At 36.7% G+C, this 24,413-nt stretch overlaps 1 protein-coding gene across 1 annotated transcript in view; it reads left to right on the forward strand.

Moving 5' to 3' along the window:
- IFT80 (intraflagellar transport 80) overlaps positions 1–21,960 on the forward strand; it is a gene marked incomplete at both ends in the record, with an annotated part of 121,817 nt that extends 99,857 nt beyond the window's left edge. Inside the window, 5 exons of the mRNA XM_080696741.1 lie at positions 1,798–1,969; positions 3,388–3,477; positions 3,581–3,753; positions 19,330–19,453; positions 21,850–21,960. Of these exons, the coding sequence (XP_080552867.1) occupies positions 1,798–1,969; positions 3,388–3,477; positions 3,581–3,753; positions 19,330–19,453; positions 21,850–21,960 (670 nt within the window). The remainder of the gene's footprint in view (positions 1–1,797; positions 1,970–3,387; positions 3,478–3,580; positions 3,754–19,329; positions 19,454–21,849) is intronic.
- Between the last annotated feature and the right edge of the window lie 2,453 nt (positions 21,961–24,413).

Genomic DNA, 24,413 nt, shown 5'->3' on the forward strand with positions numbered 1-24,413 from the left:
ACCTCACAGCTACCTCATAATGCAAAGTGAATTTTGTCCATCTCTAAGAATTCCCATAGTCTTAATAGCTCCAGCATTGCTGAAAAAGTCCAAAGTCTCCTCTGAGACTTAAGGGGAACTATTGGCTGTAAGACCCTATAAAAGAAAATAAAAAGCAAAGTTACATGTATCCAATATACAATGGCATAGAATAAACATTTGTATTCCATAAAAGAGAAATAAGACCACTGAAAGAAGGAATGAGATCAAAACATGATCAAAATCGAGCAGGGCAAGCATTTAATCCTGTAGCACCATTTCTGGCATATGGGGCACATGGTGGTGAGATATGATCTCCAAGTGGTTTTGGCAGCCCTGCCCTCATGACCTGATTGATCATTATGGGCAACATACTCACTTTTTCTGCCTAGCGCCATAGCTTGCAGCTTGCAACCTTTCCTCCTGATCATTCCACATTTCAGGCATTTCTAAATCTTGGGGGTTTTTCTTACAACCTTGTCTTCAACATCATAGTGTCACAAATTGCCCTATTTGGACATACTTGTACAGAGCTTGCCACATGTTGGCTGGCTTCTCAGGTCTTCCTTTGAAATCCGAGGGGAAGATTCTATGACCCCTTTTTTTGCAGTAAAGTCAGTATTATGTGAACGCCTAGATTGACCTAGACAGGTGGTCACACCCCCTTTAATCACCGCCACTTGGACTTTTTTAATGACAGCTGCAGAGCCTGTCTCCATATGGGCCACTGCTGGTCCAACCTCCATCATGGCCACTGCTTCCTCCTTCCTTTCGTTGATCTTACTTATTTTTAAAAGTACCTAAACTTATAAAGCTTGTCTCCTTATTTAAAGTTTAAGTCTTTTTATTATGAGAAAATAATCTTGGAATGAAGTTTAATTCCATTAATTTACCCCTTTAGTCTTTTTTAAAACAACAGTTTGTTTCATCATTTAAATGATTTAACATTGAAGAAAAAAAAAGATGTTATAGCCTCCTGGCACTATAGTAAATACCTGAGATAATTGACTTATAAAAAGGAAAGATTTATTTTGGTTCACAGTTTGAGATTCCAATTATTGACTAGTTTGCCCTGTTGCTTTTTAAACTTCATATCATGGCAGAAGTGGGTGGCAGAGCAAACCACTTACTTTATGGTCAAGAAGTGAATGAAAGGAAGAGAAAGGGCCTGGCATCTAGTTGTCACCTCAAGGGCCTGATCCCAAGTGACCTAAAAACTCCCAGTAGCTTCTACAATCTCCCAATAGCACCACCTTGGGAAGTAAGCCACATGGACCTTTGGAGGACATTTAAGATCCAAAGTATAGCCGGGCATGGTGGCGCACGCTTGTAATCCCCACGCTTGGGAGGCTGAGACAGGAGGATCGCGCAAGTTCGAAGCAAGCTGCTCTGGCTTAAGAGACTCTGTTTCCAAATAAAAATATAAAATAAATCTGGGAGTGTAGCTAAGAGGTAGAAGGGCTTCCAGGAACCCCAGTACCACAAAATAAATAAATAAATAAATAAATAAATAAATAAATAAATAAATAAATAAATAAATAAATAAATAATCCAAAGTATAGCAAAAGGTTACTTCAGATGCCTTTAGCAATAGCTCTCAAGTACATAATAACTTTTAACGTTTGCAACTTTAAATTGTTGGTATGATTAGCTTTAAGTGTTTATGAATAGCGAGTTAGATTGAAATGTTTATTTTAATATATTGATCCTCCCTGGAGTTATTTTCTTAAGAGGTGTGTTTTGGAAATTGAAAACTCTCTCTATATTTTTTTTTAACAGTGAATTTAGCAAAAACCCCCATATTGTGAGTTTTGTGGGAAATCAGGTAACTATACGAAGAGCCGATGGCTCCCTGGTACACATCAGCATATCTCCATATCCTGCTATTCTTCATGAGTATGTAAGCAGTTCAAAGTGGGAGGATGCTGTAAGACTTTGTCGCTTTGTTAAGGTACTTTACATTTTATCATAGTTGTGTGTGTACATATATTATGTATGAATTTACCTTTAGGGTCTAGAAAAGTTGTGAAAAGAATCATGTCTTTTGTCTTATAATGAATACATGAGCCATATAGAAGAATAGATATTTCTGTGTTATTTATTCTTTAAAGAAGTTATGTTTAGACCAGTAGTTTCTCCAAACTAGCATATATAAAAATCTTCTATGGAAGTTTTTTAAAAACTCAGGTTCTGGTCAGGCATGGTGGCACATGCCTGTAATCCCAGTACTTGGGAGGCAGAGACAGGTGGATTTCAGGTTCAAGGATAGCCTCAGCAACTTAGCAAGAATCTCAGCAACTTAGCAAGACCCTATTTCAAAATAAAAGATAATAAAGGCCGAGGTTATAGCTCAGAGGTAGAATGCCCCCAGGTTCAATCCCTAGTATCAGCGCCACTAACACCAAAAATAACAAAACTAAACAAAAACCCCTCAGGTTCCTAAGTTTTATCTCCAGAGATAATTTATTAGGTCTGGGTTAAGGACTGGGTATATTTTTTAAGTTCCTCAAATGGTTCTTTTGTACAGCTAAGATTTAGAATCTGCTTTGGATCAGCATTTTCTAACTTATTTGAATCCAATATTTTCAAGCCTGTTTTACCATAGGCCTCTTTTATTGAATTTCAGTTAATATCCCTTATAATACACTTGGTAAAATAACATCTAGATGCTTTGTCTTAGAGTGTGTTATTGATGGTGGCATTGTCTGAGAACCTCATTATTCTGTGTTTCTGTAAGTTATAACCTCTGTCACTTTATCAAAAAGACTGGACAGCTTATAACCTTGATAAATCCTTGGGCTTGATGGTAGCTCAATGGTAGAACTTCCGCCATGGTTTTATCTCCAGAACCACAAAAGGAAATAAGTAAATAAACAAATTGTTGGTAACTAGAAGTAAAAATTTTTAGGAAATTTGAAAGAAATTCTGTATATTTTACTAATATTATTTTATCAAAGTGACCACAATGAAATTTCCACATCATTTAAAAATTTTTTAAGTGCTAGGGATTGAACTCAGGGGTGTTCTACCTCCAAGCTATACTCTCAGACCTATTTTACTTTTTATTTGGAAACGGTGTTCACTAGGTTGCTGAGAGCCTTACTAAGTTGTTGAGGCTGGCTTCAACCTGTGATTCTCCTGTCTCAGCCTCCCAAGTGCTGGGATTATAGGCATGTGCCACCATACCCAGCTTCATTTGATTTTTTAAATTAGTTTTTTCAATGCTATGTTCCATAATTTTTATTTTTAATTAATTATGTTACTTATTCAATTATAACAGTTTTATTATAAATATTTAAATCACTTTATTTTAAGGAAGCTCAGACATGTTCAGCCATGTTGAGATAGTGTTCTCTTATTTTACTTTAGGAGCAAACCATGTGGGCTTGCCTAGCTGCCATGGCAGTTGCTAATCGAGATATGACTACTGCAGAAATAGCCTATGCAGCAATTGGTGAAGTAAGTAAAGAATGTTTACATATGTGTATATGTGTAATTTTCTCACTGTATTAATTATATTTCTGTTATTTTACGCTTCAAATATTTTTCTTTTCTTTTTTAGATTGATAAAGTTCAATATATTAATTCTATAAAAGACCTTCCATCTAAAGAATCAAAAATGGCCCACATTCTAATGTTTAGTGGAAACATACAGGAAGCTGAAATAGTACTTCTTCAGGCTGGCCTTGTTTATCAAGCAATCCAGATCAATATTAACCTCTATAACTGGGAAAGGTAATAAAAATACTTTTCATCAATTCCAAAATCTGATTGACTTTAATATATTCTTCCATTTACCACTTAGTAAATTACATTTTTCTACTATACTAATAGTTTTTTTTGGTTTTTGTTTTTGGTGGTACTGGGGTTCCTGGAAACCCTTCTACCACTGGGTTACACTCCCAGACCTGTTTTATACTTTTATTTGGAAATAGGTTCTCTTAAGCCAGTGCGGCTGGCTTCAAACCTGCGCGATCCTCCTGTCTCTGCCTCCCAAGCGCAGGGATTACAAGCGTGTGCCACCATTCCCGGCACTATACTAATAGTTTCTTAATACCATAGAAGGACAGAAGAACTTATTTATGCTTATATTTATGTGCAGTTTGTCATTAAAGATTTATGCCTTCTCTGAACTTGTGATTGATCAGAAAATGGGGTGTGAAGAAAAAAGAGACTCTAGGATGTCTTCCAAATTTCTGATTTTAGTATGGAGAAGATGGTTATACGGTTATACTGTTAGCATATTTAGTAGGAAGATAATGAGTAGAGTTTTTTAGCCAAGTCAAATTTGAAATACTTATGAAAAAATATTTAACAGTAGTTTATTAATGTGGCCCTGGAACTCATGAGAAAAATTTTAGCTTTATTTTGAGATCTAGGAGTCACTTAGCAAATGGATAGTGGTTGAAGTAATAAGATTAGATAAAATTAACTGGGGAATATGTGGAGTGAGAAGATCTCAACTACATTTATGGGAGAGATAAAAGAAGAAAAATCCACCAAAAGGTGATTTCATAAAGTAGTCAGACAAGCAGAGGGGAAAAAAGGGCCAAAGGCCAAAGGGCAATTTGTGGTACTAAGGAAAGAAGAGGAAAGAATTTATTGTAAGTAGTGGTCTGCAGCAACCTTCACCCTTCTACTAGGCTTTGAAACATTACTTTCTGAGACACAATGGCACGTTGTTCTTCTTTATCATATCTATATTTTCAAGTGAACAAAATTGTGTTCCTACGCTATACTTATTCAGGTTCAAAATGTCCTTCATGATCTTTATGTCTCTTTGGGCTAAAAACTCATAAAATCTGGGCATGATGGTACATGCCTATAATCCTAGTACTTGGGAGGCTGAGACAGGAGGATCATAGAATCATGACCAGCCTCAGCAACATAATGAGGCCTTCTGCAACTTACTAAGACCCTGTTTCAAGATAAAAAATAAAATAAAATAGGGGTAGAGTGTAGTTCAGATTTAGAAGACCCTGGGTTCAATCCCTAATACCAAAAAAGAAAAAAAAATCCATATAGCTTCATTTTTTTTTAAGGTCTGTGCTTAGAATTCTCTTAAATTATTGTGATATCTTATTTCTATTTTTTCTTGAATTAACAAAAATGGTAGATGTTACTTTTGTGATTGATATATTATAGTCTCTTAATTTGTGCCCTGATCATCTATACTATTTATATAATTTAAGTACTCTATGTCCTTTATTTACAGTAATTTTTTGTGATTTCTAGCTATACAAAGGATCATGAAATATCTTGTTAATTCTATAAAAATGAAAAAGCCATTGTCCTTAGTTTATTCATAATTCATAAAGTTTACAGTAACTAGTTTTAGAAGAGAATATAAACAATATTTTTGAAAATATTTTAAATAACTAAGAAAATTATATATATATATATATAATTACTAAGTTAACAGAGTTCTATGAGAAATAGGGAAGAATGGTTGTTTACAACATTCTATTGAGATATTTTTGAGAAAATGTCTTGATTAATGGTGAACACTACTATTCATATAACACTCTGAACACTATACAGTATAACAAAAACAATTTTTAATGTTCTTTATCTTAAAAACTTACAACTTACTTTGGGAATTCCATTTTATTGGGATTGATAATAGTAAAGCTCCACTTATTAAATGTTTATGATGTGACAGGAACTAATTATGCTCAAATTTTTCTACATATAGTTTCATTAGGTAGTCTCAGCAACTATATAAGATTAAATATTATGACCCTTATTTTACAAATGAGGAAGTTGAGACTTACTTATGACTAAATAGATGATATAGGATTTGAACCTGAGTCTTTTAATACAAAGAGAAGCTAAATTTATCACGAAAGAAATCAAGTATATACTGTAAATGGCCATGGCTTACATTGTTTTATTGAACTACTATTTATATATTTAATTACTTATCTTTGTGGATATTTATGTCATCTCTTTTCAGGTCACATCCTTTATTCTTAAAGGATAGAAACATTATCAGTACATAATAGGTACTCTCATATTCTTAGTCTCTGTGTAATACCTTTAGTCATTTTGCATGGTGAGTAGGCATCATAGCAGAAATATGAGGAAGTTTGCCTCTGATGTCCTATACAGTAGCTCTCTGAACATTTTTGTACTTTCTTGACCTAAGTGAAACTTACCTCTTCCCAAAGTACACTGCTTCTTTCTCAGTCCTCTCAAATTAAGTCATTTCTCTCCAGTTCTATATTTCTTTTTTCTTTTCTTTTCTTTTTTTTTTTTTTTTTTTTTTTTTGGTGGTACTGGGGATGGAACCCTTCTACCTCCGAGCTACACTCCCAGACCTATTTTATATTTTTTATTTGGAAACAGGGTCTCTTAAGCCAGTGAGGCTGGTTTCAAACCTGCACGATCCTCCTGTCTCCGCCTCCCAAGCGAGGGGATTACAAGTGTGTGCCACCACGCCCGGCGTTCCAGCTATATATTTCTTAGGATGTGGATGTGAGTGAAGCTGGTGTCCTTTTTACCTTCTTTATTTTAGAAATATCCTTATCTTAGAAAACTCTCCAGTCATTTGAAGCCTTTATCATGTAACCATACTTAATCCCTGCTGGAGACTTCAAAGTTCCCTTCTATTCATGGATCCTTGTGTTCTCTCGCGCGCGCTCTTGCTCTCACTCTTGCTCTCGCTCTCTCTCTCCCCCAGTTCTTGTCTTAAGATTATTATATCTTAGAGAGAAGGGAAATAAGAGGTGCAAAGAGAATGTATTAAGAGAATGAATCTTTGGTGTTTTCAAATTTCATCTGCCTACCTGGCACCTCTTTTTCCTGTGCTTCTTGCTTTTATCTAATTGTAAGCCAATGGGTTGGTCAAGTGCTGGTAGACCTAAGTCTGCCTGATAAGATGATAAAGATCAGGAAGCATTGTTCCAGGATTCAATTACTATATACATACTCAAAACACCAGATATGTATCTGTTATCTGACTTTCAGTCCTGATCATATTTGCTTCCAGAACCCAATTATCCAACTGTCTACTCATGAGTAGTTGTTATGGTTTGGATCTGGAATGTTCCCCCAAAAGCTCATGTGTTGAAAGACTGGTCCCCAAGACAGCAAGGTTCAGAGGTAGCGCATACGCAGAGAAGGTGGGTCAGTGGGGCATGGCCTTGGGGACTGTATCTGTCCCTGGCCCCTCTTTCTTCCTCACTCCCTCTCTACCTTCTCTCCCTTTTCTGGCTGCCATGAGCTGAGCAGCTTTCCCCTACCATGCCCTGATGCCTTGATGTTTCTGCCTTAGAGCTGGCCGACCATGGATTGAACCTCTGAAACTGTGAGCCAAAATATACCTTTCCTCTCATAAGTTGTTCGTTTCAGGTATTTTGGTCACAAGAACAAAAAGCTGACTAATACAGAAATTAGTACCAGAAGTGGGGGCCTTTGCTGCAACTGTACCTTAAGACCTGATAATATGGTTTATAAAACTTTAAAGCTTAGAGATGCAGTAGAAAGTTATAAGCAGAGCTTAATGGTTAATTCTTGTGGGAACTTAGAAGACCAGAATGCTGACAGCAATATGGGTAGTAATGAGTGTGCTTATGAGATTTCAGATAAGGATGAAGACTTAGGAATTGGGCCAGAGGCCATTCATATCACACTTTGACAAATAATTTATCTACATTTTGGCTGTGTCCTGAGACTTTCTGTGAGGCTAAATTTAAAGATGATGGACTAGTGGAAGCATAACACTCAGGCAGTGGCATGGGTATTGCTGGCAGCTTGTATCTAGAGTTACTGTGATAATCAGGAACAGAAAACAAAGGAAAAGATTTTTAAAATTTAAAGCTTGGTGAGAAAGGGGTGTGTAAAATGGTTCCAAGGAAAGTATGGTTGCTAAAGATTACTTCCACTAAAGAGAAGTTAAGTGCAATAGAAAAGATGCCTTGAAAGCCTTTTGGAATCAGCAAAACCTTACCCATTGTAGGCTCAAGGGTATAAAAGTGGAAACTTGTTTGAAAGAAGTCCCTTTGAAAAGAAACCTTGGCGGTTCCCTGCTCCAGTGACGCTGCCTAACAGGTTGTTTCCCAAGGATTTGTTTCACTATGCTGAGCTGCCAAGGCACTCAGAGGCTACAACAGCCCTGATCTAAGGGGGCCTGGCTACTGTTTGAGCTGGCAACAGATCTTGGTATCATCACATGATACTGATTATGAAGGAATACAGGGTACTGGAGTTAAGGGGTCATGGAGACTTCCACCCAGATTTCAAAGGAAGGCCTGAGAGGCCAGACCATCTGTGGCAGCCCCTGAGAGAGTGATGAATAAAATTGTGAGAGTGAAGCCAAAGTCCACTGGAGACAGCAGGAGTTAAAAGATGCCAGGTGTTGGGTCTGATGATATATACTCATAATCCTAGCACTTGAGAGCATGAGATAGGAGGATCACAGGTTTGAGGTCAGCCTCAGCAACTTAGTCAAAACCTCAGCAACCTACCGAGATTCTATTTCAAAATAAAACATAAAAGGGACTTGGGTTATTGCCCAGGAGAATTCCCCTGAGTTCCACCCTCAGTACCAAAAAGAGAGAGAGAGACAGACAGAGGCAGAGAGACAGAGAGATACATTCCAGGAGTGTGGAACAATCACACAGGTTTCTAACAGGGCCAAGGAAGGCTATGTGGACTGCAACTGGCAAGGTAGTGGGGGTGGAACAACCCAATCCCTTTGGAGTTGACATCTCAGCACCATGTGTCTTTGTGTGTCTGGGATATTATTTAAACTCACAAAGTTCTATGATTAGTAGATGGCTAAGATTAAAAACATAGACATAGGAAAGATATATATCAGATTCAGCATAAGAATTACCATAACATCATTTTCCAAAGAATGGTCTGCTTAGAGGGTAGAATAATCTTCATCTGCAAAGATATTCAAACCTAGAATGAGTGATAAAATTGTATAATTGATTAATGAACTGACATACATTGTATGTGACCATCTATATGGTTGTCTTTTTATTTTTATTTTATTTTAGGCACTGAGGATTGAACCCTTGGAGTTCTGTCTCCAAGTTACACCCCCAGCCATTTTTATTTTATTTTGAAACAGGGTATTGCCAAGTTATTAAGGTGGGCATCAAACCTGCAATTCTCCTGTCTTAGCCTCCAAAGTACTGGGATTACAGGCATGCACCACCACACTCAGATAGTAATCTTTAAGAAGATCATATTTTTACTTCACACACATTTCCTTTTTTGCTTAGGACTGAGTAAGTGATCATTCTCATAAACTAAGATTTCCAGAATTGGCATGTATTATCAACAGTGCTTTTTAAAAATGTTTAGTAGGAAAGCTGTCCAGGCTTCAGTAGCAGAGTAAATGCACTTACTGTATTGTACAGCCAAAGCTGTACTTGGTGTGTGTGTGTGTGTGTGTGTGTGTGTGTGTGTGTGTGTGTGTGTATGTATGTCTTTGTGTACCTGGAATATTATTTAATCTGTCAAAAAATTAAATTTGTTTAATTTTAATCTATCCAGTTCATGAGGCCCAGCAAAGGGTGAGATATACAGGTGTGTAATCAGGAAAGCTTATTATAGACATTGAGGAAGATCCCCTAAGGGAATAATCTGCCTATAGAGAGTAATGAAACGATGGGCATGCCCAAGATTAACTGCAGCAGGTGCTTCTCTGCTGAATACCAACATTTAAAGATTTTGTTTAAGAAGAGATTTCAATGAAAGAGATTAGGAATAACCAAAAAGATGGTATTTTAAAAAAACTATTTATTATGAAAAACTTATGTTCCTTCTTTTCTGTGCTTGGCTGATCTCACTTAACATAATGCTCTTCAGGTCTTTCCATCTTGCAAATGATATGATTTTGTTCTTCTTTATTGCTGAGTAGAATTCCATTGTGTGGATTTCCCATAATTTTGCAATCCATTCATCTGTTGATGGAGAGAGTATTTGAGATACAAGAGGGACTCCAGATAATGGAGGGGAAACCTCAGCAAAGCTGAAATGGAAGGGTAGGAGAGGAAGAAGGTTGAGGTTGATTGATGGAGGAGCTACGTTCGAATATGTATAAAAGTGTGAATGTAGCATGGTCAACCTGGATACTCATTGGACAAATGAGTGTCCAGGAGAGGGGAAAAAGAAAGGGGGAGAAACCAAGCACTGTCTGAATGTATGCCATTTTCAGTATGATCCACTTAAAAATATAAAAAACTGTTTATTATGGAAAATTTCAAACATACAAAAATAGATTTAAGTAATGAAACCCAGCTGGTCATGATGCTGCACACCTGTAATCATAGTATTTAGGAGGCTAAAACAGGGGGTTATAAGTTTGTGGCCAGCCTCAGTAATTTAACAAGGCCTTTCACAACTTAGTGAGACTCTGTTTCAAAAAAAAAAAAAAAAATAGGGCTGGGTAGGGGTAGCTCACAAGTAGAATTCCATGGGTTCAGTCAAGTAAGTAAGGAAAGAAAGTTATGAATCCCCATGTACTTATCCGTTAGCTTCAACTGTTCCCCATTTATTGTTAAAGCTGCCAATCATTACATAATTCTATCTGTAGATACTTTATTATGTATCTCTAAAATTTTTTTAAGCCGGGCGTGGTGGTGCACGCTTGTAATCCCCGCGCTTGGGAGGCAGAGACAGGAGGATCGCGCAGGTTCTGGGGATGTAACCCAGGGGGCATTCTGTGTCTGAGCAACACTCCCACCCCTATTTTTTATTCTTTATTTTGAAATAGGGTCTCACTGATTTACAAAGGGCCTCACTAAGTAGCTGAGGCTGTTTGCAAACCCAGATTCTCCTGTCTCAGCCTCCCAAATACTGGGATTATAAGTGCTCACCACCATTCCTGACATCAGATTGCTCTTAAGATTCTTCAATTTCTATATTTGTTTAAATTTTCTAAAAAGGAACAGGTTTTAGCCAGGCATGGTGGTGCATGCTTGTAATCTCAGCACTTGGGAAGATGAGACAGGAGGATCACACAGGTTTGAAGCCAGCCTCAGCTACTTAGTGAGGCTCTCAGCAATTTAGTGAGACCTTATTTCCAAATAAAGTATAAAATAAGCCTGAGAGTATAGCTCAGAGGTAGAAAATCCCCTGGGTTCCACTCCCAGTAAATAAATAAATAAATAAATAAATAAATAAATAAATAAATAAATGGGTTTTAATTTGTTCATGTCTATTATTTTATTTGAGAAGCATAGTCTTTTTGGTTTGTGTTTCTTTTATATTTGAATTTGAAAATTGCTTTAACCTAATAAGATACAATTCCAAGAGTAGATACTTTATCTGCTTGAGATCCATTTTGAACATTTTTTGGTAGATTCCTTTCAAAAACTGAAGTTAAGAGAGGTAAAAAACTAGAAATTCTAGGTAATCATATTGATCTTTTATGTAAGCATCAATAAAAACAATTCCTAAACTTCTACAGTTATCCAAAGTGATTTTGATTCATTCAATTTATGCAAAAGATCATATTTTAATTGTGTTGTTTTTGTTTTAAGATAGTATCTCACGACGATGTTATCCCGGCTGGTCTCAAAATCATGAGCTCAAATGAGCTTCCCACCTCATCCTCCTGAGTAGCTGAGACTACAATTATATGCCACCATGCCCAGCTAAAAGATTGTATTTTGAAGTTATAACATCTTTTTATATAGCTTTCTTCTATTTAAAATACATGGATTTATTCCAGCCTGGGAATCTAATGTCATATTTGCTTGGTTGCCAAATACCATTTTAAAACTAGAGGCATACTGTTCCCAAAACCCTTATATAATTTGGAGTAAGTTCCCTCCTAAATCTGGTAAAGAAACATTTTTATCCAGTGTATGCTTTTAGAGAATACATAAAATAGCACATATTATTTAAATGTTTACCTTTAGCTGTTGCTCTTCAATCAAATAATTGATAAATACTTTATCATTATAATAACGACAATAATGATAAATAACACCTAGGATCTAAATACAGAATTTGACACTGTATTCTGTTCTTTTCACATAATGAAATGTATAGATGTTCTATACCAAATCATATCTTTTGGAATTTTTGGGAAGCCCCCATAGAGAATGGTTGCGTATGTTTCCTTATTTAGAACACTTTCAGTTTTGCACAATCAACATTTCCTTTCCCATCTGCTACAGACCAGCTTGGTCGGAGCGCTGAGATCCATTTGGGACCAGGGTTCCTGGAAGGTGGGGCAAAGGCTTCGGCTGTGGTTCTGCAGCCGCTTTTCTTCAGCGATTTTTTTCCCTTCTTGTGAAATAAACTCCTTCAAGTTTCTGTTTACGACACTAAAGCAGAGATTTCTCTCTGGGAAAAATCTGAAATGACTGACACAGACAATTGCCTCCTCTCTCGTGCAACTGATGGAGTTTTATTTTTTATAACCAATATTTATACCCTTATCCCCCATGGCAAAGTGTAAACACCAAAGAACAATAGTAGAGTGTAGAGTGAAGGACATGTAAATCATCAACGATAAACAAGACAAAAGTAAGGCCTGTGACGTCACAGGTCTTTTGTGATTGAGATCAGCCCCTTGCCCTTGCAGATAGACGCCTCAGAGGACAAATTCCAGAAGAATAAAAGTCACACCCAAAATCATTTGAAGAATTCAGTTCTTAGAGTTTCCTTTTAACCCTTTCGGAACCTTCTATTCCTAGGGCTTAGTCCAATGTCCTTTTCTATCTAGCAACCTCCTTTGAGCTGGATGGGGACGAAGTCAGAGATTCCAGCTTTCATACATGTAGTTGGCATAGGGAAATCTGTGTCGTGTACATTTATGATGATCCAGAGGATTGCAATGAATGTCTGCTGGATTTTCTCTGCAATACCATCTGATGTTTGAACGCTTCAACCCTATTAAACAACACTTAAAATATATTTTAGCAGACAGGGCCCAAAAAGCACCATAAAGCTTTTAGATTTAATTATCAGATGTACTCCTCTAGCCTCTACCTGCTGCTGAGTCACAAACAGTAGGCTTTTGTTAGGCCAAGGCCAGGGAAAACAATTTCACACCTCTTGGGGGATGAAACAAAAGGTAGGAGCCTGTGTTTGGAGGCAGGGCAAATTTGCAGCCTCCCCCTCTGGCAGAGATGGTGCTGAGATACCGGAGCTAATCTGTAGATCAAAGGACCTGCCTGCAGAAAGACTGAAAGGATCTTTGTAGCCCCTCTCCAGCCTATTTGTTCACACAGCCCCTAAACTCTATGTTTTATTACAGCTTGGAGCAAGGCAGAGAAAGTCTGCGGGCTCAGACATATTTTACCAGAAAATTTATCTTATGGAGCCATAAGTATAGAATCATTACCAAAAGAACAATAGCTTTTAAAAGAATATCTAAGAGCAAGGAGTACTCTAGCCAGGGACAAAGCTCCCTCAGGGCTGCTTTCTTTAAGCATTTGCCGAGTCATGTGCGCAGGCTCACGCGTGCAGACGCCGAGGAAGATGATGCGGTGGCACCCATCATGTCAATTAGGGTGCCAAAAGGGAAATTCACCAGTCTCCACTTACACATACACCATTGGAATCAAGCCTTACAAAGAAGGAGCGTCTATGGGAGAGGGTTGGGAGGACTGAGGCATCTTTATCTTCCTTTCTCCTCTTTTGAGCCTCTGTGATTGCTTTTTGCTGTCTTTTATCTTCACTTTTATTCCTATTTGTGTATCCTTCCATTCTTTTCCGCCTAACCTCTTTTTCTCTGAAAGACTTCAAGTCATAGAGAAGTTAGCAAACTTTGTGAGAGTCCATGATGAGTAGCAAATACTTTATCTTTGAATTTAGCAATATACTGCATGTCAGTATGGTTTTATTGTTGTTGTTTTGTTTTGTTTTGTTTTTGGTGGTACTGGAGTTCCTGGAAACCCTTCTACCTCCGGGCTACACTCCCAGACCTATTTTTATATTTTTATTTGGAAACAGGGTCTCCTAAGCCAGCGCGGCTGCTTCAAACCTGCGCAATCCTCCTGTCTCCACCTCCCAAGAGTGGGGATTACAAGTGTGCGCCACCACGCCTGGCTGTCAGTATGTTTTTATAAGAAATAATTTTACTTAATTTTGATAATGCCATTTGTATTTTTTTTTTTTTTTTTTTTTTGGTGGTACTGGGGTTCCTGGAAGCCCTTCTACCTCCGGGCTACACTCCCAGACCTATTTTTACATTTTTATTTGGAAACAGGGTCTCCTAAGTCAGCGCGCACAGCTAGCTTCGAACCTGTGCGATCCTCCTGTCTCTGCCTCCCAAGCGCGGGGATTACAAGCGTGCGCCACCACGCCCGGCCAAAAAGCCATTTGTATTTTATATGATTTACATTTTTATGTTTTGTAATAAGCTTCTAACATTTTTCCATTGCTACTTAATACATACAGTGTATTTATTTATTTATTTTTGCTTGTTCGATTTTTTTGTTAAATAAATTTTTATTGGCACATTGCAGTCATACATCTTAATGGGATAAAAAACTTGTGGAGATATACATGCACAGATCACCCAACCAGCCCCTACCCAATCTCTAGCCCTTTTCTCCCCCTCCCTCCTTCCCATGCTTGGTTTCCTGATTAACTTTGATATGCTTTTTCTTCTATATATGGTCAAGTTATTTTTGACAAGGTCTCCAAAACATTTAATGAAGGAAATAATAATCTTTTCACTAAATATTGTTGAAAAATAATAACTACATGAAAAAGAATAAAATTGGGTCCTTACCCAACACCATATACAAATATTAACTCAAAATAGATAAAAGACCTAAATGTAAATCTTAAGACTATAAACTTTTAGAAGAAAGCCTGGGTCATAACACTTCACAACATTGAAATTGGCAGTGATTTCTTGGATATGATTCCAAAGGCACAGGTAACAAAAGAATAAACAAACTTCATAAAAACTAGAAAAATATTGTACATCCAAAGACAATGTAAACAATTAAAAGTTAGTGATAGAATGGGATAAAATATTTCCAAATGCTATATCTGAAGGTATATTAATATTCCAAATAGATATTCTAGAAATTAGCAACAATGAAATCAAATACAATTTAGAAATAGGTAAAAGACTAAAATAGATAATGAATCTCCAAAGATTTTTATATGACCAATAAACACATGAATATCTCTCATCATTATCAAAATATAACTAATCATTAAGGAAATACAAATAAAAACTATAGTGAAATGCTACTTCACGTTTGTTAGGATGGCTACTTAACATGAATTACCTCACTCCAGCCCTTTACCTTGAGTTTACCATCTTCACTAATAAAGTGTGTTTCTTGTAAGCAGCAGATGGATGGATTCTGCTTTTTAATCCATTTTGCCACTTTATGTAATTTTATTGGGGAATTGAGGCCATTTACATTCAGTGTGATTATTGAGAGATAACTTTTAATTCCTAACATGTTAAGATTTTATTTCTGTTTGAAATACTGTTTATTCTTCTTTGCTTAGTTGTCTGCTGGATGGAAAATCTTGTTTCTCTGGTTCTGGTGTGTATTACCTATTTCTTCTTTGTAGTTCATCTCTTTGAGTATTTTCACTAGTGCTGGTTTTGAAGACATAAATTCCTTCATTTTCTGTTTGTTATGGAAGCTTCTTATTTTCCCATCTAATTTGATAGTTTTGCTGGGTAGGAAATTTTTGTCTGGAAGTTGTTTTCTTTCAGAGTATGGAATATGTTACTCCAAGCCCTTCTGGCTTTCATGACTTGGTTTGGGAAATCTGGAGTGATTCTAATTCGTTTGCCTTTGAATGTCACTTGGCCTTTTGTTTTTGTTGGCCTTTAAGATTCTCTGCTTGGCTTATACATTGGTCATTTTGACAATTATTTGATGTGGGGAACCTTTTCTCTGATCCTGTCTAAAGGGAGTTCTGTAAGTTTCCTTGACCTGTGCAAGTTTCCTCTTGCTCTGTGTTTGGAAAATTTTCTGCTATTATTTCTTTGAAGAGATTATTGATCCCTTTGGTTTCATTTTCTTTCCCTTCCTCTATTCCAATTATTCTTAGGTTAGCTGTCTTAAAGTGGGCCCATTTTTCTTCAATGTCAGTTTCCTGCTGTCGGATTTTTTTTTCTAAGTTATAAATTATGTGTTCGTTTTTGGAGTGATTATCTTCTAGGAGCGAGATTCTATTCTCCATGTGGTCTAATCGATTGATTATACTTTGAATTGATGCCTTTATTTCAATAATTGCATCCTTTATTTCTTTTAGACTCTCTAAATTCTTTCTGAAAGTCCTGTATTATTTCTACACTTATATTCCTGATTTGATCCTCTGGAGATCTCTGAATTTCTGTGTTATCAGGTTTTGATATTATGGGGTTGTGGGCATTCATTGCTCTATTGTTGTTCCTTTTTCCCATGATTTCAGAAGTTTGTGCCTTCTCTGGGTTCTTCCTTAGGTACCACAACTTCACTTAGGGTGCTTTATATCTCGAGTCTGTGGTAATCTCAGCCGCCACTACTCCTTTACTGGGTTGTATCGCAAAGTCTCAAACCCAGGAAGTTAATCGCGGCTGCGCGAGACTGTGGGTGTGCCGAGCTGGGCGTTTTCCCATGGGAGCTGCGACTAGGGTGTGGTATCTCTGCCACCACTACTCCTTCACTGGGTTGGACTGCAAAATCTCAGACCCAGGGAGATTATCAAAGCTGTGCAAGTCCCTGGGGATTTCTCTGCCACAATTTCACTTACGGTTATTGTGCACCATGATCTGGAGCTGTCGCAAGCGTGGTAAACTCGCTGCTGCTGCTGCTGCTGGTAATATGGCACCACTGCCACACCGTCGGCTGTGAGGCTGGGGTATTTCTTTTCTGGTTTTGAGCTCTGTTCTGAGTCCCTGGAAGGCATGATGAGCTTGGCCACTGGGAGTTTTAGATGTTCTTTGCGCTGAAAGAACTGCTGAATTATACCCGAATGATCTTCAGTTGCTCACTTCAGCTCCTTGTTTATCTTTTCTCTCTGGAGCCTGGTGCTGTGAGGCATGATGGTGCCGGTGTGGCTCCACAATGCAGGCTGGTTTCTTTTCTGGTCTCTGGTTGTTCTTCTAGTCTTCTTTTTCTCTGTCCTTTGTTTTTTACATTTTTTATTTCTCTGCTGATATAGTGTTTTCTGGCTATGAAAAGCGCTGATTTTGTGGCAATAGAGATCAAGTGTTAGCAGGACTCATAAACACTGCTTTTCTCGGTCGCCATCTTCCTGGAAGTCTACAGTATATTTAAAAAGCTTTTAAAAGTGAAATTGAATTTCGTTAGTAGTTGGACAGTCAAAGCACACTAAGAATGAACTAGATTTTCCTGCTGAAGAACCACAAATTGCAAAATATCTTGTCAATAGTCAGTTTTATCTAACATAGAAGATTTATAATAATTGGCTCTAATTAATTACTGAACTATTTAGGAATCATAGGTCATTTTAGAAGGTAAGAAAATTTGAGAAATAATGTGGGTTTTTTTTTTTACTGTTATGGTGATTATTGTCCACACTTTATAACAAAATGACAATAAACAGTGGAGGAAGCCAGGTATGTAGCAGACACCTGTAATCCCAGTACCTGGGAGGCTGAAACAGGAAGATTGTAGGTTGCAGGTCATCCTCAACAACTAAGCGAGATCCTGTTTTGAAATAAATCAAGTAAGGTTGAGGGTGTAGCTCAAAGATAGAATACCCTTGGGTTCAATTCCCAGTACACTGGAAGAGAGAGAGAGAGAGAGAGAGAGAGAGAGAGAGAGAGAGAGAGAGAGAGAGAGATTGAGATTCTTCCTGACTTAACTAATGTGAATTTTGCACAGGATTTCAGTAGCTGAAGCCCCAACCAAAACTTACATGTGAAAATAAGCCTAGGACTGAGAGTTAGTCTGCTTATTTTCTTGCACATTTCATTGGTACATAGATTTGTGTCTTTGGTATTTATATCACAGTTTTCAGCACTTCACTTAGTTCTCTTCTGCTATTTAAATATTACTTTAAAAATGATTCAGTTACATAAATAAGTAGATATTGATTGAATTACAATCACGTGTGGGCAGAAAGTGGGCAGGTATTGAACCCAGGGACATTCTATCTCCAAGCTACACTCCCAGCCCTATTTGATTTTTTATTTTGAAACAAAGTCTCACTAAGTTTCTGAGCTTAATTCAAATCTACAATCCTTCTGTCTCAGCCTCCTAAGTACTGAGATTATAGACACGCACCACCACACCCAGCCAGCTTGAATTACAAAATTCAAATGGCTATTTAATGTTTTTTTAAGACTCAAGTAAGAAAAGACATTTTGCTAGACTTTTCTCTTCTTTTCTTAAAATATACTTTTATTGGTGCATTGTAGCCTCACAGTATAATGTAGTTCAGAGTGACAGAGACATACATACACATGGCACTTGGTGAGCTCCCCCAGCACCCTCTCTGCTTCCTCCCCTTCCCCGTACCTGATATTGAGATTGCCATTGGTAATGTCACATATGTACATAAATCAGTGCAAATGTTTGCTTCATTGACTCTCCTCCCACCCATCCCCGGCACTGTCTTTCCCTAGCCCCTGCATCGCTCCACTGGGGTTTCTCCCTGATTATCTGGCTTGTTGCTTGTTATCTTGATGATTGTCATTCTGACTGGGATTAGACAGACTCTCAGTATACTTTTGGCTTGCATCTCTTAGAATGCTAATGATGTTAAGCATATTTCCTGTATTTTTTTGTCATTTGTTAAACTTCTCTTAACCTCGATTTATTTTTATAGGATTTTTAATTTGCTATAACAGTAACATAGGGATATCAATTTTAATTCTATAAACCCATTATAAACTTATAAAAGTGGCCAAGAGAGTTGAATTCAAATGAAGTTTATGCACTTGAATTTTATGATAACTTCAGTTATTTTTCAGTGAATATTTAATATATGCTATACTCTGTAGAACTCACCAAAGAGAAATGAAACCCAGAGCTCCCTTCAACAAATGTACAGGATAGTGGAGGAAACAATAATAATTACAATGCACTGTGAGCAGGGTTGAAATAATGGTGTACATAAATGATCATAACTTTTTATAATAAATAAATATATAATGATAAAGAATATGTTTAATAAATAAATAATATAACTCTTGCAAGGGGAGCTGGTCAGGGAGAAGGGGTCATGTTGAATCTAGGCCTTGAAGGCTAAATAGGAATTTGCAAGATGGGCAAGGTAGAAAACAATGTTCCATACTATGGAGTAAGCAGAGGAAACAACTGTTTATCTTACCACATAGCTCAAGAACTCTAATCTTTGTAGTCTGACACAAAAAATACTGAATATCTGTTTTATCTGTCCTTATAGGGCACTAGAATTGGCTGTAAAATACAAAACACATGTTGATACAGTTCTTGCATACCGTCAAAAGTTTCTAGAGACGTTTGGTAAACAGGAAACCAATAAACGATACCTACAATATGCAGAAGGTGTAAGTATTATACAATGTTTTATGATAATGTATATGCCTTATAGAAATACAAAATATTCATTTTAACAAGACAAAAATTGAATGATTCATACCTTAATTTTTCAAAGAATTTTTTTTGCCTCATGTGTTATCTTACTTTGTGACTATGGTATAAGAAAGCAACGCTCATTTAGTGTGTCTTCAATATACAGTTTTACTCTGATTGATTTGAGAAACATATGTCAGTCAATTTGAGGCTGGATGAAGCCCAAGATATTTCTCGTTTTGTCTTTCTTTTTATAAGTATTTTGTTAGACATGGAAATGAGTATTTTGCCATTTAAAATTATCAAGTTCAGGTATGAATGAAACATGAGTCTTTCAAATAATCTTTTTTCCCTGCTTTACAATAAGCCATCATTTGCTCCTTAGCACAAGCTTGTTTTTGGTTTAAGCACAGACATTTATCTTTTAGGGTAAGAGGATTTCTATTAATTCATCTATTTCATATATTATAGATAAATGTGTCCTGTGTGTATGTGTTTTACTGGGAATTGAACCCAGGGACATTCTACCTCAATACTATAAGTGTATAAGAGGCCAAACCTGTTGCCTTTTTTATTTTTATTTTCTGTTTGTTTTTGAAACAGGGTGTGGCTAGGTTGCTGACAGTCTCGCTGATTGCTGAGGCTGTCCTCAAACCTGCAATCTTCCTGTCTTAGCCTCCTAAGTACTGGGATTACAGGTGTGCACTACCACACTCAATAGATTATTAAAGATAACCAATAAAAATTGGACTAAAAATAAACTAAATATATAATTGTATCAACTTCTAGCACAAAAGAAAAGCATTAGTTTTATTAAGGTTGAATTAATCTCTCAGTTACTTAAGATAAATCTGTTTAAGCAGCAAGTAATGCCTCAATCTGGTTTTAAACTCCTTATTCAGCTTCCTACATGGAGGCAAAAACTCACTTCTAGCTCACTCTCAGAAGTCTGGGTTTATTTCACAGTAAATCCATTACTTTAATATAGGGCCCAGTTTTTTCCATGCCTTGCTTCTGAGAAGGCACACATTGCTACATAAGTAATCTCCTAACATTGTGAAATGGTAGACTATGTTTTCTTGAAGAAACTTCTTGCAGAATTCAGAGAGGGAGTTCCTTCTTAACATCAAGTCTCATGAGCACAGGAGAGGGGTAGGCCTGGGTCAGGGGAGGAGAGACTGCATCATAGACCGAAGGGAAGCAACCAGATAAAAATGTTACCACTCTTCAGTTAGTCTTCTGATGCGCCTCCTACTCTCACCTCCCCTTTGCTTGCTCTAATACATGCCCATCATTGTCTTTAATACCACCTTGTCTTTATATCACTTTAAGGTATTGCAAGGAGCTACTTGTTTAGAATATGCTTAGGGAAGCTAATGTCCCACTGTCTTTCCTTATAGATGGGCTTCACATGGAAATTTTAATATGTAAGATTAGAAGAAGCCAGGAACAGTAACTTAGAGTGACCTTTTTTTTTAAAATAAAAAGGCCTAAGGGTGCACTCAGTGGTAGGTTGCCCCTGAGTCCAATCCCCAGTACCCCCACTCCCAAAAAAAAGCAACAGCAGTAGCCAAGAGCTGGCTTACTGGAAACATGGCTTAGTAGAACTCTTTCTGTTCTTCCTTCTGTTTGGAAGATAGCAGTCCACCTTCTCCCACTACTGTCCCTGCACACCTATGCAGAATTCTAAGGCTCTGTGGGACTTTTTCAATAGATGGCCACAACTAGATTTTGGTCTTTTAGACCACAATAAGAGTGTGTTTTTATTATATAATTATTCTGTTTGGTCTTATCCTTAAAGATATTTCATGTTTTTTGAGAAAAAAAATTTAATTTTTCTCTGATGGCCTCTTTTTATTTGTTTTAGAAGTCATATATGTTAGCCTGGCATGGTGGCACACACCTGTAATCTTAATACTTAGGAGGCTGAGACAGGAGGATTGCAGGTTTGAGGTTAGCCTTAGCAACTTAGCCAGATCCTTTTTCAAAAAATAAAAAGGGCTAAAGGTGTAGCTGAGAGGTAGAATGCCTCTGGGTTCAATCAACCAGTACCAAGAGGAGAAAAAAAAAAAATCTGTTGTATTTCTGTTTATTCTTGGTTACTTTGAAAATTTTTAAGTATTTTTGGAGGCAGGCATGGTGGCATATGCCTATTCCTAGTACTTGGGAGGCTAAGACAGGAGGATTGCATGTTCAAAACCAGCCTCATCAACTTAATCAGGCTCTTAGCAAGACCTTGTTTCTAAATAAAAATTAAAATAGAGATGAGGGTGTAGCTTAGAGGTAGAATGCCCCTGGGTTTAATCCCTAGCATCACAAAAATGTGGTTTATACTATATAAGCATGTTTTTTTTTTAATTTTCTGTTGTAGCTCCAAATAGATTGGGAGAAAATCAAAGCCAAAATTGAGATGGAAATTACTAAAGAACGAGAGAGATCATCAAGCAGTCAGCTCAGCAAGAATATGGGTCTAAAGCACTAACATTTATGAAATGATATCTTTTCAAATTAAATCTAACCAAAGATAAGCATATTTTGGTTGCTAAAGAAAAAGGCATAATCCTTACTTGTAAGCACTTTCTGTGTATTTATACTAAAAGTACATTCTGAAATATTAAGCACAAAATAATTGATATAACTCCATTATATTTTTCTACTTCAATAATTAGTAAATCATTTCTATTAGTAAGTATATACTTATGTATTCCAGTGTAGTATTGATTATATTCCAATTTTTGTTCATTTAAATTTATTCTTGAACCTTCTGCATGAAAATATTTATGTTGATAATAAAACATTAGACTCTTTAAAATGTATGCTATCATTAATTTCCATTTAACCTCTAAATTATAAAACGGACTCATGGATACATCGACAGATGAGTGAATAAACGAGTTTAGTGTGTACAGACCATGGAATATCGTTCAGTGTTACTGATACGCGCTACAACGTGGATGAACCTTGAACACGTTATGCTAAGTGAGATACCCAGACACAAAAGGTCTGTATGTTCTCGCTTATATGAGGTACCTAGAATAAGCAAGTTTGTAGAAACAAAAATGGTGATAATTCTTCCAAGACACCAGAAAGAGGGGAAGTGGGGAGTTAGTTTATTTATTTTTTTTAATGGGTACAAGAGTTCCTGTTTGGGATAAACAAGTTGTGGAAATGGATAGTAGTGATGGTCGCACAACATTATGAATATTAATGCCAATGAATTGTACTCTTAAAATGGTAACTAACAAAAGTTAGTTTGTATCTTTTACCACAATTTGAAAATATATCTAGAATGAACAAGAAGAATTTTTCTTATTTCTGACTTGAGAATGTTCAAGCAGTATGCTCTGGAGATTGAGTTTGTGAAAATCGCCTGAGGTGGTAAACCCATTTGACCAGCCTTAATCTATTATGTCCTCAAATTACTATTACCACAGAAGCTTTTTAATAATGATACAAGTACTCCTTAGTCTTCCTTGAACCTGTTTTATTGCAAATGGTTACATTATAGAGTGGATATACATATAATAGATACTATATAGAGATATAAATACACACACACACACACACACACACACACACACACACACGGAAAGAGATTTTCTCTTTAACCTTCATTTTAATTAATATATTTATGTTTCTTTTATAGAAATGTTCTTTACTTTAAGTTTGTTAAATCTGATTGAAGTTTACTTATAAGCTTATATATGCTTTATTATATTTCAAAAAGTATAAAAAGAAAAAGTAGTTTAAAGCATAAAATTTATGCTACATATATTTTGCCACAATAAAAAAAGGAAAAATAATGATGAAATAAGTCTGTGTTTTAACAATTCTCTGATATTCTACAATTCAGTACAGTCCTTACCTTAACCTTGGAATTAACATCAGCATCAGCATCTCCAGTAAGATTTCCTTTTCTTCAGATACTGGCTGCAAAGAGTCCCTAGGTTGCCTGCACTGGGCAACACATTTGGAGATTCCAAAGCCCCTCTTCATATATAATTTTCTAGAATGATTCATGTATCTCACCAAAAATCTTGACTTATAGATTTAGTAAAAGGGTACAACGTATGAACAGCCACATGGAAGAGTTGCAAGGTCTGGGATAAAGGAGGGGCTTGTGCGTGGAATAGGGGAAGAGAGGAGACACAGAACTCCCACACTTTCTCACTATTGAATTGAGGTGCAGGTCCTCCTCCTGGCCCATGAAGGTATTCACCAAGCAGGCAGCTCCCACCAAGCTTTGTTGTCCTGAGGTGGTTAAGTTTTGTTTTAAATCGGATATTATCGCATAGACAATGGCTGAAAACATTGGTCATTCAACTGGACTCAACCTCCATGACTCTTCCTTTGCCTGCAGATCTAGTGATTGAAATTCTGACCCTCTAAACATGTAGCCTTTATCCTGACACAACCTAAACCCCCTTCCCCAAAAGTCATTGTACACATGCTATACATTTGTATACATGTGGAGGTTCTTTTAATTCGGAGCATATGCTTATCACCTAAACTCTAAAGAGTTGGGGGAACCTGTGCCAGGAACCCTTTTTCCTCATTCCCTGGAAAACCATATGCATTTATTTATTTATTTATTTATTTATTTATTTATTTATTCTAAATGTTTTTATTTGAAAGGATAGCTGCACTTAGCAAGACCTTACTTTCCCCACTCCAAAGTAAAATATCACCATAGGGGCAAAATTCATTTGGTAGCACAGGTCCAATATGTGAACATTCTCCTACTCATGGTTGGGGTAATTTTATTCACTAACAGCTGTTCTTATGCAAAATATTACCCCAGACTACTAGTGTCACACAAAAGGAAGTGGTCTTAATTTTGCGCATTCTATAAATGCTAAAAGGTGAGAAAAGCATAAACACAACCCAGTCTTTTTTAAAAAAAAACCTAAATAATCCAAAGTAGAATTTTCAATC

This window comes from Muscardinus avellanarius (genome assembly GCF_963383645.1).
Source record: "Muscardinus avellanarius genome assembly, chromosome: 5".
Lineage (NCBI taxonomy): Eukaryota > Metazoa > Chordata > Mammalia > Rodentia > Gliridae > Muscardinus > Muscardinus avellanarius.